Below are 14186 nucleotides of genomic sequence, written 5' to 3' on the forward strand. Positions count from 1 at the left end.
GTAGAACATGCAGCAAAGTGTTAGAGAAAGAAAAGAAAGAAGGAAACCCTGTTTTTCTTTTAGGTTATGAGACACGGTGTCGGTCTGTCCACCAGCTCAGACAGCGAGCTCATCACACAGCTACTTGCTCTGACTCCACCCATGGAGGAGGATGATACTCCTGATTGGGTAGCACGGTCAGTTATCAACAGCACTACACATATTTCAGTCCACTTTACTTTAATGTTAAAAGGCTACATGGTATTACGTCTACAGTTGTTTGCGTATTTCTTTTGCCATAACCTTTTGTTCCTCTTATTATTATTTTTAAAGCATTAAGAATTTGATGACTGAAACGCCTACTTCCTACTCCCTGCTGGTAATGCACAAAGATGTGATCTATGCCGTGCGAGACCCGTATGGCAATAGACCTCTCAGCATCGGCCGTCTGGTGCCAATTTCAAAACTACACTCAGGTACAGATAATGAAAGACAGCAGAGAAATAAATATTGAAAATAAGAGAGAATAAACATGTAGTTGATTAGGAAGCTACTATTGTATTCAGGACTGTGGGGAAAAAAATGAAATGTATACAGTTGTAAATGTTTACTCTTACTCAATCATTTTGTGTCTATGATTTATTGTTGATGGCAAAAAAAAATCACTGCTGTAAAAATTGTGATCATCATCCATTATGGAGTCTATTATGGACCACTATGTTTCTATAGAATTATTTGATATACTGGAACAAATTCTTGCTTTGATGTTTACACAACAGAATGGGTCAGATTCAGTAAGTGCCCTCTTAGATTTATGGTAATATTTAGAGGAAATGGTGTTGCAGCAGCACATGTTATCAACAATAATTCATTGCTATTGATTTTACATTACAGAAACTAAGACTACTTTTTTTTTAAATATTTGTTTAACCTTATTTGAATGAACCAGTCATAACATCACACCATCAACCTATCACTTTAGAAATAAAATATATACAGAATTGTGTATATTTATAAAATTGTTTGCATTGGATTAGAAATGTATTGGTTTTTTAAATTTTAAATGAGTGCTCCTATCCCTTTTAGGTCACTGTAATTTAACTGTATTGTATCTGCTAGATCCTAGCAATATCTAAATCATAGTAGATCATAGTAAGGGTTCCTGTGTGTCTGTTCTATAGGCAGCAGTGAGGCAGACACCGAAGGCTGGGTGGTTTCCTCAGAGTCCTGCAGTTTCCAGTCCATCGGTGCAAAGTAAGAATTTTGACACCATTTACAACCTGCCATTATTAAACTAATAATATCAAACACTTGGTAACTTGAGTGCATCCCATGTCTGTGTACACCAGGTATTACCGTGAAGTACAGCCAGGAGAAATTGTGCAGATCTCCAAACATGGCATCAAGAGCCTGAGTGTCGGCCCTCGCCCAGAGGGAGACCCCCCTGCCTTCTGCATATTTGAATATGTTTACTTTGCCAGACCAGACTCCATATTTGAAGGCAAGTACATGTACATAAAATCTTCTGATTTATTAAGAAAGCAGATGGTTTCATTAAGTAGAGTAACATTTCAAATTTTAATAGCACATAAATACTTTTGAAGCTGTATTAAAATATGTTTGGCTGCCACAGTTATTGATGAATTACTCATGACTAGTACCAGATCATTAAAGAGCACCACAGTATTCTAGATTTACAGGGACTCAACATTTAAACGTAACTTTAAAGTATCTTAAAAAGTTTGACGATCTCTTTTGTTATGTTTCAATTAATTATAGCTAAATGATTGTTCACTTTAAAAAAGCAAGTGAACTCTATAATATATATATATTTTTTTTTAAATCTTTTTTTATATCTTGTTAAATCAAGGGATTTATGTCAGGTAGTAGTACTGTATTTGTAACCTCACTTGAATTGATTGTAAAATACAGAGGATTTTCCCCACAATTATGTTGTGATGGGCAGCAACCTTACAAATTTTAACAATACCACCCGTTGCTCTAAATTTAATATTAAACCCCTCACATGCGGGCTCCGAGTGATCCAACGGGCTAAGCGCTGCCACTCCACTATGATCAGCCCTGAGAGAGCACAATTGCCCTTGCTCTCTATTGGTGGGTAGATGGTGCTCTTTCCCCACATCACTCCAAAGGGTGATGTTGATCAGCACAAGGCGTCTGTGAGCTGATGTATCGGAGCCGAGTTGCTGCGTTTTCCTCCGAGTGCGCTGGATAATCGGCAATGTTGCATCAGCTGCAGCTCGAAGAGGCGGTGGTTGACTTCACATGTATCAAAAGAGGCATGTGGTAGTCTTCACCCTCCTGGTGTGTCGGGGCATCACTAGTGAAAAGGGGAGTCCTAATGAGTGGGATGGGTAATTGGCCTTGCAAATTGGGGAGAAAATGGAAAAAAATAGAAATAAAAATTATAAAAAAAAAAAAACTCATTCTTTTTAGTGCTTTCTGAATAGCTTATGATATAAATGCAGAAACCTTCTAGTTCCTATTCTGGCATCATGGTTACTGATGTCTTCATTTTAGGCATTTGATTGTATGTTGCAGGTCAGATGGTGTACACAGTCCGGCAGCGCTGTGGGCGCCAGCTTGCCATCGAGGCCCCTACTGAGGCAGATGTGGTCAGCACAGTTCCTGAGTCAGCGACTCCAGCTGCTTTAGGATATGCACAAGAGGTGAGAGATGGCGTGAACTGTGTACTTGCATTAAAAGGCATTGTGGAATAATGTAGATAATACTGTTGAGTGGATATATATATATATATATATATATATATATATATATATATATATATATATATATATATATATTTATTATTATTATTATTATTATTATTATATATATATATTTTTTTTATTTTTTTTTTATTGCGGTGTTAATGACCAGTGACTAAAACTTTGGACATCTAGCCTCTTTGTTTTTAAACATCAGAGGGCTATTAGTCAGCTTTTGTTATGTAACTGAGTAGCAGATAGGCCCACTGAATTTCACTTTTATGTGAATATATATTGACAAAGATTAAGCAACAATGCATCTGCTGTCACTGCTCCTCTATAGGGATTGTCTGGTAAATCAATTAAACTTTCTTAAAATTCAACCTCGTAATGTCAAACCAATGGTAAAATACAAGGATATTTACAAATATATTTATATATAAATTGGTTGGGCATCTCAAGGTCACATTTTAAAAACATTAAATAAATGATTTACTTCTTGTTTAGTCTCAAAAGTTCCATAAAATAATATTTGATACTCTTAACTGAACTTTTAAAGAGAGGTTTTAGTTTGATAGTTTTTTTTTTGTAATTTTAAAACAAAATGACTTTTTTTGCCTTGACTAATGCTCGTTTTGATAAGTGGGCACTGAGTGGTTTACTACATGGGAAGCAGGGGATTGAACACGTTTTGCCTTTGCCTAGATGTCCATCTGCTGTTTGAACACTGTGACTTTAGTTTTTGATTTTCATTGTGTGGTGTTTGTCTCTGCAGTCTGGCCTCCCTTATGTAGAGGTCCTGTGCAAAAACCGCTATGTTGGGAGAACTTTCATTCAGCCAAACACTCGCTTACGTCAGCTTGGCGTGGCCAAGAAATTTGGAGCATTGACGGACAACTTTGCTGGCAAAAGAGTGGTGCTAATTGATGATTCTATTGTGAGAGGCAACACCATCTCACCTATTATTAAACTGCTCAAGGAGGCTGGAGCAATAGAGGTAAACCATTTCCTATATAACAATGTTTTGTTGTTTGTTTATGAAAATGGCTGTAGAAAACATGAACAGCACAACGTCTCGAAAGTAAGGCCATCAGAGCTCTACAGTATGATGTGTAGCTTCACCCATCCTCATATTTTTCAGTGTCAAAACAACCCATTTCATCATATTTTTTTCCTCCTCAAGAGTCCACAGTTAATCTTCCCTGTGCTCATATTAACACCATTTTATTTTCAATTGTATTGTTATCTGACTGCTATATCATAAGGAGTGGTTATCATAAGCAGGCTTTACTTGTGGAAAGAAGTGATTGGCTGCCATGGTTGGAACAAAGTGTCTGCAAAAGCTTTCCGAGTTGTGTATTTATATAGTAGTAGTTTTTTTATTCATTTAAGTATCACCAGTGCATGCTGACCGCAGGTCATTGGTTAAACTGAACCATCTTCCCTCCTATTTTTTTACAGAATGAAAGGGAACCACAATGTTTTCTATGGTTATAGTGATTTAAATGCCAGCAATGTGTACCTCACTGATTTGTCTTTAAATAAAGACCCGGATGTAGTGTTCTTAACCATTTTATCTCACAGGTCCACATTCGAGTAGCATCTCCTCCAATTCGATTCCCCTGCTACATGGGCATCAACATCCCTACCAAAGAGGAGCTGATTGCTAATAAGCCGGAGTTTGAGGACATTGCAGGCTACATTGGTAAGTCATGATCAGCAAAGGCATTGTTTTTTTTGTATTGTCCTGGCAATTTGTTGGTAAATTATGGCAGTTAGTAATAGTATGTAATTTAAATGGTCCAGCATTACATTTTCATGGACTAGGTGTGGGCACCACTGGATAAAGGCGATAAATAAAATAACACAGAATATACAGTCAATATTTTGGACACAACTACTTATTCAATGTTTTAATTTCTTTCCTACATTGTAAATTAATACTCATCCAGATTATGAAGGGACACGTAAGCTTAAAATGTAAAGCAAACCAAAATACTCAAGAATTTATGTGGCTTTTATTTGCAGTGCTGTTAACTTGCAGTTTTTGAGGCTGGTAACTGATGAATCTATCCTAGTCTTCCTTTCCTGAGATGGTCCTGATGAGAGCCAGTTTCATCATAATGTTTGATGGTAGTCTTTTAGACTGCACTTAATGATACGTTCTTGAAATGACCTTAATTCCTGAAAGTACTTTTTTCTTCTTTTTTTTTTTTACTTATTTAAGTAGTTCTTGTAAGAATATAGATTAGAATGTTACTCAAATATAGCTGTTCACTGTATACCCACTCTTCCTCTTCACAACTTTACAATGGATGCTCTCAAACACTTAAATTAAGAGGCAAGAAATTAAAGGAATTAACTCATGATAAGTTTAACACAGCTGTTAACTAAAAGCCATTCCAAGTGACTCTCTCATAAAGCTGACTGAAAAAATCTAGCCAAGATGTGCAAATCTGTCATCTAAGCTAGGTGCTACTTTGAAAAATCTAAAATCTGGTTTAACACATGTTAGTGTTAATATACTATGCACATTTAAATAATTATTATATGATAATGAATATAATTATAATTATATATGAGGTCATATTCCAACCCATTAGACACAGGCATATTGTAGAGGGATTCAGCCATTTTTGTTATTAATTATAATTGTTAGCTACGTGAAACCAGAGGCATTAAGAGTAATTGTTTCAAGGCATAATAGTGTATAGTAGTTTATATTCTGAAGTGAGAGTAAATTTTATAATAGAATATGAAAGACTAACATATATCTTATAATATCTGATTGTGGGAAAGTCATCCTGAAAGAGAACAATTTCCAAAAAAAAAAAAAAAAGTTCAAATTGTGTAACTGTATGATGAATTGTAGTTGTAGCATCATCACAGTTTATGATCAACATACTAAACGAGCTGCAATAACATTGCTGTTATTCACAAACTCAAACTGCACTACACACATGAAGCAACAGAGGGAGCTCTTCACACTGCAGACTGCTGTAGTGTGTTTATGTGCAATTACATAAAACCTTACCTTACACTCTACTTTCCTTGGAGACAAACTTTTTTTTTTAAATCAGAATAAATAATTCTCTGTGTAAACCATGCCTTTATTTTCTTTTTTGTATCTTTTTGTGTAGGAGCTGCCAGTGTGCGTTATTTGACTGTTGAAGGCCTGGTTGCTGCGGTGCAGAGTGGGATTGAAGGTTGTGGGGAGAAGAAAGAGATCAGCCCCAGGACCAAGACCAGCAAAAGAGTTGGTCACTGCACGGCCTGCCTGACGGGCAAATACCCTGTTGAACTGGAGTGGTGATGAAATGGACTGTAACACAATCGTCAACATTCCACATTAAAGTCCAGAGTATCTGGCACGTGGCAATCGTCTTCACATGGTGTAGATACATTAGGTTTACTGTACACTGTGGTGTTATGTTTATCTACAAGTAATTTACCAGCTCTGTTTTAACAGGGTGTTCATGTTCAAAAACATCTGCCATTTTTAGTATAAACCTTACATATTTAAGTTCACTACATAACAATTTTGCCATCAGTAGAAAGTCAGTTTTATTCAATTAAATTCAATCGTTCACAATTTATGCTGGAAAAGACTGGAAAATCTTGAATGACTGACTTGATAACCGAACTTTCCATGATGCTTGCAGATTGTAAAGTTACATTTAACCCTTAAATTCCCATGGAAAGTAAAGTTCATATGTAAAGATTAACATGTGCTTTTCATATACTCACATTTATTTGATCCTCTGATGACTAAAATGCATTATGGTGCCAAAGGTTTCGAATTGCATTTCCCAACTGTTACACCCGACAGAGTCTGTATCTGAGCAGTAGAGACTCTTCTGTTCTGAAAATCGCGCACAAATAATACCCAACACACTGTAAAAAGGTGAAATATTTTTGTTCTTCTTTGTCTTTGCATTATTCCCTCCCTCTTATTGCATTGTGCTCATGTAAGAATTGTGGAAACTGTTGCAGCAGAGGCTGATAAAACCTGGAGCAATAAAAAGTCCTTTGTTCTCCAGTTGTATTTGCCAGTAAAAAGTATGTGTGAAACAAGCAAAACCATTTATTAAAATTTCACATTTCAACATACATGTAAACATTTTGCATTATTATTTACAGTCAAGCAGATCTCACCTAGACAGATCTAAGACCACATGTCTGGTGTCTTCTATACTGCAGGTGTAGATAAATACATTTGTTAAAGTGTTATTCAATTTACTTACAATTCTAGAACATTAAAGCCATGGAACCAATGTTTTACAAGAGAATAACTAAGGAACGTTACTATGAGACTTATCACTTTGGACTTTTGAAGTTCTCCAAGATACTGAAAAGATTTCTTTATTGAATATACCATAAGAATATGTATATATATTTTTTTTAGCTTGACAAACAGTGCATCTTAAACTCTTACCTAAGTCAAAATACTGAACGACTCATTATACAACTCAGGAAATGCATAACTGATGTGTATAATCAATAGAACTGGAGAATTACACACCACAAACAGGATGAAGGTCCACTGCTTTTGTCAAACAGGCTTGTTTTTTGCTTAAAATCCAGATAATGGTTTAAACTATAACATGCATTAACAAGAAAATCTATTTGCTGCCCTAAAACAATTCACTATATGTATATAATTAGTTCCATCATTATTTATTATTTGTAGAACGAACATGCTTTCAGAGACACTTGGTATTAGTAAACTGGGGGATGCATGAATGGATCTGTTAAAGCAGACTGTGGAGAGCTCATTGGAGAGGCCCATAAATTAGTCGTCTTCTTGACACACTGCAAGTAGAAATGAAGTTATTTGAGCAAGGTTTTTACATTCACACATATGATGTAATTCCTACACAAATACAAACAAAAAGCATTGTAGCTAATTACCTTGGTGAAAGTGAAACTCCACTTTGATTGCATGCTCTCACAGGTGATGTTGCTAATTAGGGGAGAAAACAAGTAAAACAATCATACTACCAATTAGTGCGGGGAGGTGATGATCAAAAATTAATAAATCACTGTATTTTTCAAGATTCTGATGATTTCATGGTATATCATGGTATTTTTTTATTATTAATAATATTTTTTGCATAACTAGAATGAATATATGAATATATAAACAATAAGGCTTTAAATTAAGGTTTTAATTAATATTGGGTTTACATTGTCCCACAAAATTACACAGTATATGAAGAAATCAGACTCCCTTAGTGGAAAAAAACAGCTGAAGAATGTAAACAATACACCTTAAAAGAAGATAAGCCAAAAACTTAAACATGTATTCTTTTACAAAAATAAATATTTTAAATAGTCCCATAAACAGTATAAACTGGCTAAAATACTTAATGTTTAAATATTTAAGAGATTTTTCTTTTTTTTAAAAAATCAGCTCCAATTCCCTTCTTTCTCCAGTTATCAAAAAAAAAAAAATCAGTTCTGTGCCTTAATATTATCCTTCAATCATAAGAATCAAAACCACTATGACAAGTATCAAATTGCGATGGCCAGATGTCTGGCTCAGAACATCTTCAAAACAGACAGGTCATAAGGGATTTTTCTGGTATGCAGTGGTCAGTATGTACCAGAAGTGGTCCAGAAAATGGGGGCATGGGCACCTGAGGCTCGGTGATGTGAATTATACAGGCTCCATTTCACAACTAATCAGCTGCTAATTTTATGGTACCAAAATTCTGAGAACTTTATAGGCCTTGTGAAGTAAAAGTCTCAAGTTTTAAGATGTTTTGGTGGAACAAGGGAAACCTAATCAATATGGTGGTGCTAATGTTACAGAATATTATTGTATATAAGGGCTGTGCCATATCGTATTGTACGCAATAATATTGGCAACATTTTTGAATATCAAACAATAACCTGAAAAATCCAGTGTCCATGTCCAGTATCATTTATTTTATTTTAATCCTGGATATATGGAGAGCATAATTGGCATCATGACATTCTGGATCATTGACTTATGTTACAAATCTGATAAAATTCTTGTATTTTTAAATATCTCAGTTAGAGGTGGGCCATATCATATTGTATGCAATAATATAATTATTTTTTGTTGTAGTAGTGTAGTAAAGTCATATTGCCAAGAGTATTGTTGTCGCAAAAATACCTTGCAATATCATGATATTATTTTAGGGCTATATCACCCACCTGAATTGTATATGCTTAATGATTTCAACCTATACATTTTTAATTAAAAGTAATGCTTACCTTCAGCTGCATGAACAAAACTAGACGTGTCCCTCTGCAAGGCAAAGAGAAACGGAAGCATCAGTAGAAATTTCAGAAACAAAAATATTTATATTTTGTTTAAAATCACATTAACTTACCCAAGATGGGGAGTATGAATGATTCTGCAAGCTTGTTTGGGACTTTGAGCTTTTTCTGGTGCTTCCGCTGGCTCTCAGAAATCCAGGGCTGGGACACTGAAGCAGAAGTGCCCTGTTCCAGATGCGCTTTTCCTCAGTAGGATTGGCCACTGCTGGACTTGTATATTTGGTAAATTGCTGCTGCTGCTGCTTTGGGGAACAACTCTCACGAAAGCGCTTGATTCTTGTGGATTCCTCTACTTCAGGCTGCCTGCGTCGCTTCCTCATCTGACTCCCAACAGGTGTTAGAGCCAAGGCAGACACGTTGGACAAAATAGAAGAAGGTTTTTGATCCCCCGTTTGAGACTGCCTCTCACATAGGTGACAAGAAGAGGTTCGGCACGAGGGGGAATTGCCTCGACAGATGAAATAGTGGTAGAGGCTCCTAAACTGTCCATCAATCTGCCTGCTACACATGTTGGATACAAAAGATGATGTGGACTGGTTGTCAGAGAAGGATCGATAAAGTTTTGTTAGTTTGGTGCTGTGTTGGAGGACCTCCGACATAGCATGGTTCTCTTGGCGGTCAGAAAGCACACGAGGAGAATGGTAGGGCGAAGACGACACTTCTTGCTGACTTCTGTAAGGAGGTTTGTATGTCTGTAAGGTGGCGGTGTGATTCACAGGTACAGTTTGTTCAGAATAGTACATGGATGATGTTGGCTGTTCCTGTTCTAGACTAAACACTCTTCGTTTAAGAGGACTTCTACCATCAAAAGATGGATAAACAGTAAGAGTTTTTCTTGGGGACGGGATTGAAGAATATTCATGGTCGCGGAAGCACTCCCTCTCCACAAAGGCACCAGAAAACTGTTGCCCTAACTGTGAGGCACAGTGATGAGATGACGAAGGTATGAGTGGTCTGCCTCCTTGGCCTGTTAACGAGACACTTGTTCCTACTTTCAGTGGTGAATTGGGCATAGAACGTCTGTGGCTCAAAACGGCAGAGGGAAGAAAACCACTAGAATCTGGCATCCAATCAAGCTGAGTGTCGTATGCAGAAGATGGAGGTGTTGAAAGGTCCAAGACCCGAACAGGTTGATGCTGTTGCTGTCTATTCAAATGCAAACCTGAACTTTTCCATTGGGATCGACTTTCGCAAGCAGGACTGTTCTCACCATCAGCTCTTCTAGGTGAATAAAAACAAGCACTGGAAACAAAGGGCGAGTTATGGATGGTCTTTACTGGCGAAAACTCTTGATTGCTGGTGGTGGAAGGAAGAGAAGCATTTTGGATGGCCTTCAACGGTGAAAGCTCCTGACTGCTGCTGCTGGTGGCAAAAGATGCATTTCGGATGCCCTTCAATGGGGAAAGCTCCCGACTGCTGCTGCTGCTGGTAAAAGATGCATTTCGGATGCCCTTCAATGGGGAAAGCTCCCGACTGCTGCTGCTGCTGGTAAAAGATGCATTTCGGATTGCCTTTAATGGGGAAAGTTCCCGACTGCTGCTGGTGGCAAGAGATGCATTTCGAATGGCCTTCAACGGTGAAAGCTCCTGACTGCTGCATCTGGTGGCAAAAGATGCATTTCGGATTGCCTTTAATGGGGAAAGTTCCTGACTGTATCTGGTGGCAAGAGATGCATTTCGAATGGCCTTCAACGGTGAAAGCTCCTGACTGCTGCTGCTGGTGGCAAGAGACGCATTTCGGATGGCCTTCAATGGGGAAAGCTCCCGACTGCTTCTAATGGTGGCAAGGGATACATTTCTCTTAGTTGTCAATGGGGAAAGCTCCAGATGTTTGCTAGTGGAAGCAGTGGATAAATCTCGCATGGCTCTCAATGATGACATTTCCGGACTGCTTCTGATAGAGGCAAGGGATAAAGTTCTCTTAGTCATCAATGGTGAAAGCTCCTGATTGCTTCTGCTAGAGGCAAGGAATGAGTTTTTGTTTATCTTCATGGGTGAAGGCTTCAGACTGCTTCTGCCAACTAGAGCTTCCCAACTAGAGCTAGACTCATCTTCATGATAGCTGGTTATGTCATTGTGGGGTAGTTTCTGGACAAAAACTGAACTCTCCATTGTCCTATTTGCTGTGTGCTTAAAGCTCTTGCTAAGAACATGGTTGCGACTCTGTGCTTGTGAAGAATGCCAGCGCTGGCGCCGATACCGGCGCAACACAGCACTGGCTGCTTTGGTCACATGCTGCCGTCTGTACACCTCTCCGATCTGGTTAAGCATGCTGGGATAAATGTCGAGCAGGGTTTTGTTGTGGCTGTTCAGTGTTCTCTCCAGATCCTCATCCTCTTCCTCAGGCTGAGAGAGATCCCATAAGCAGCTTCGAGACCCACTTACTGAGTTTACAGACAGCTGAGATGATTCAGTACCATGCCCTGTTTTGAGTGGATAGACACATTAGATGGCATGATTAGGTATATAAATCAGACTTTAGTGCAACACAAGAAAAAAAAAATTACAACGCCCCAAAAAAGTTAATCTGGCATGATTGGATCCTGAAAACAACAATTTATATTTACACTAGAGCTATTTGGCAAATGTAACTACCTTATAAAAAAAAAAACAAGTTAATAGTACTATTTTTACAGGTTATTAATACCCATTTCTGGGTATTATTGTTCTGTTAAAAGGACTGACAATTACATTTTTCTAGCCTTGCAGCTGCAGTGTAACACAAACCAAATGTGTCTTTTGCCAAGTGACTAGGATTGCAAATTTTAGGTAGTAATTTTAAAACACTCCTGTAATTACACTTCAGACTAATACAATTACCATGTAGAGGTAAGTATTTATTTTAAAGAAAAGAAATAGTAATTCTAGCATTTATTTTTTATGAATTAAAAAAAAATAAACAGCAGTTTCTTACACATGCTGACATCGCCGTTTTCAGTTTCAAGGGAAGAGTCAATGTCATTCTCAGTGCTCTGTGTTACATCCATCTAAATTGGGACACAAAACAAATACAAGGCAATTAAATGAGTATTCTCTATTTTTCAGTTAAAATCAGGCCTACAGGTAAACCACATTTTGCCTGAAGATGCAGTTGAACTTACTTGGTCATCCTTAGAGTAATCCAACACTACAAAAAAAAAAAAAAAAAAAAAAAAAAAAAAAACATTTAAAATCATTTGCAATACATAGGCTGGGGGGGGGGGGGGGGGAAGGAAAGTAAAGGTACAGAAATGCAAGAATAACAATAAAAAACGATCTCCTACCCAATACAGACTGCTCAGCATGATTCTGAAAGAGAAAAAATAAAGCTACATGAAAGTTGGATAGTCCTTCAGCTATAACACTGAAAACTATGTGTGCTTTTGCTTTTCAGTGCAGCTCTGTTTCTTTGTCGATTAAAAAGGTAAGACAAAAAAGGAAGTTTATTTTTTACCCTCAAATGTTGTAGCTCCCGTTCTGCTTCTGCACTCTGGAGGGGCACTACACCTGCAGCAGCACAACACAATCAAGCTTAATATAAGAATAAGAAGATAATTCATTATCTGGATATGGATATGTACAGAACTTACATTTTTAAGAAATCATGTTGGCTAGATAATTTGCAGAAGTGTGACACTTGGCTATTACGCATGTCATTCATTGTGTTTTCTTTATTTTTTATGATTTTTTACATGGTAAATTTAATAATGAAGACTTTAAAGCTATATAAAACGTGGAATTATTTTGAACATAAAAAAAGTGTTAAACAATCCAAAATATGTTTTATATTTTTGTTATTTTTTTTTGTTTTGAGGACAGATCTGAGCACTTTTGGTATTTTGGGTCTGGAAGGAGTTTCTGGAGGTGCTGAACAACAGTTGCTGCTTTTCCATCATGCTGTGAAGCTCCAGATCATCCCAAATCACCCTCTCAATTGATCCCAGTTTAGGTCAGGGGTTGTGGAGGAACACTTTTTTGTTTACTACGTAATTTCATAAGTGTCCCTTAATTGTTTACATATTAACATAAGATGTGGAAAATAATTTAAAGAAAGAAAACACATTGAAGGAAAAGGTGTGCCCAAACCTTTGACTGGTACTGTACCTTTAAACAAATCATATTTTTCATACTATTAAATGTCACAATACCAACATTTTACAAAATGTGTTATGTCTGTATCGATTCATCACAGTTTGCAATAAGGATTCATTTATTTATCTAGCTTTACAGGAATAACAGCTAAACTAGCTAGTAAGGTTAAGTACTATTTTCTACTCCAGCTCCACAGGGTTAGCTCACCAGTCACTGTAAACACTTGTTAGCTAGGTTAGCTTGTTAGCTTAGCTACTCATAGACACCTTAAAAACAGAGCATCCATCAGACACTGCCAAAACATTTCAAGAACGTTTACCTTTGCTGGTGCTGAAGGTCATCGTTTTAAAGCAGACATCAGGTCCTGGCTCATCCAAGTTTAAATACTTGAGGATAATGAGAGATCAGTTTGATTAACCGAGTACATCAACAGGGACATTCCACTTCAAACCCCAGTAAAAAAAATATTCTTTAAAAAAAATCAGTAACGTTAGTTAAGAGTTACGCTAGCTCTTAGCTAAATATTGGACAGTTTAATCAGCTACAGTTTTAGCAGTGCGCTGATAAACGCTTCGCTATTTAACCAACAATCTAAACCCAGCTGGCACACAACCGACCTTCAACGTTGAAATGTGGTTGAAGTAATGTCTGTTGTTGTTGTTGTTTCAACGTTGAAACAACATTTAAATGTTAAATGGTTGTGCAAACATTAAAATTGTAACGTTGAATCGGCATAATGTTCTCAACCTTCTGCCTTTTAAAATATCATTTTACATTTCATAACCATACAACTTCAAAAAACGGTTGGATGAAGGGAAGATTAGCTAGCTTATCTGTCTGTCGGAATCAGCTGAAGCCCCTCACCTTCTGAAAAATCGCCTCCATTGTGTTCCTGAACACTTCATCGTTTCTCTTGAACTGCTCAAAAACGTGTGTATCCCGGAGCCCCTGGCCGGCCGCACCGCGCCGCTCCTCCATTATAAATATAAAACCGTAATTAAGGATAATCAGAGTAACTTATCTGTAGTTATCTGATTTACAAGTTCAGACCTAACGTTAGCCCCTCTCTCAGTTTTCAAATCTCTACTCCGCACACTGA

General features: G+C 37.2%; 2 protein-coding genes across 3 annotated transcripts in view; one reads left to right on the forward strand and one right to left on the reverse strand.

The window, feature by feature from the left end:
- The window catches only part of ppat (phosphoribosyl pyrophosphate amidotransferase), a 16522-nt gene extending 9704 nt beyond the window's left edge, over positions 1-6818 (forward strand). Inside the window, exons 4-11 of the mRNA XM_022664582.2 lie at positions 64-176; positions 313-455; positions 1161-1233; positions 1329-1480; positions 2542-2669; positions 3484-3705; positions 4293-4413; positions 5849-6818. Coding sequence (XP_022520303.1) covers positions 64-176; positions 313-455; positions 1161-1233; positions 1329-1480; positions 2542-2669; positions 3484-3705; positions 4293-4413; positions 5849-6021 — 1125 coding nt within the window. The 3' untranslated portion in view covers positions 6022-6818. The remainder of the gene's footprint in view (positions 1-63; positions 177-312; positions 456-1160; positions 1234-1328; positions 1481-2541; positions 2670-3483; positions 3706-4292; positions 4414-5848) is intronic.
- On the reverse strand, positions 6775-14182 carry si:dkeyp-117h8.4 (uncharacterized protein LOC572032 homolog). Of its 2 annotated transcripts, XM_049481748.1 has the most exons (11): positions 13952-14182; positions 13407-13473; positions 12450-12502; positions 12280-12304; positions 12118-12143; positions 11931-12003; positions 10703-11439; positions 9071-10585; positions 8952-8985; positions 7620-7671; positions 6775-7520 (listed from the first exon to the last, which is right to left on the reverse strand). In XM_049481748.1, the coding sequence occupies exons 1-11, from the start codon at positions 14063-14065 to the stop codon at positions 7481-7483; spliced, it is 2736 nt and encodes a 911-aa protein (XP_049337705.1). In that variant the 5' UTR covers positions 14066-14182; the 3' UTR covers positions 6775-7480. The 2 variants fall into 2 exon arrangements, with proteins under 2 accessions (XP_049337705.1, XP_007259575.3); XM_007259513.4 differs by having other exon boundaries at positions 9071-11439.
- Positions 14183-14186: the final 4 nt, after the last annotated feature.

Source organism: Astyanax mexicanus, chromosome 1, assembly GCF_023375975.1.
Source record: "Astyanax mexicanus isolate ESR-SI-001 chromosome 1, AstMex3_surface, whole genome shotgun sequence".
NCBI classification, from domain to species: Eukaryota; Metazoa; Chordata; class Actinopteri; order Characiformes; family Acestrorhamphidae; genus Astyanax; species Astyanax mexicanus.

Coding starts and splice junctions, on each gene's coding strand:
- si:dkeyp-117h8.4 (XM_007259513.4), bottom strand. CDS start 14,065: ATGGAGGAGCGGCGCGGTGCGGCCGGCCAGGGGCTCCGGGATACACAC. Junction 12,503..13,406: donor GACCTTCAGCACCAGCAAAG/GTAAACGTTCTT, acceptor GTGCTGCTGCAG/GTGTAGTGCCCCTCCAGAGT. Junction 12,144..12,279: donor TGCTGAGCAGTCTGTATTGG/GTAGGAGATCGT, acceptor TTTTTTTTGTAG/TGTTGGATTACTCTAAGGAT.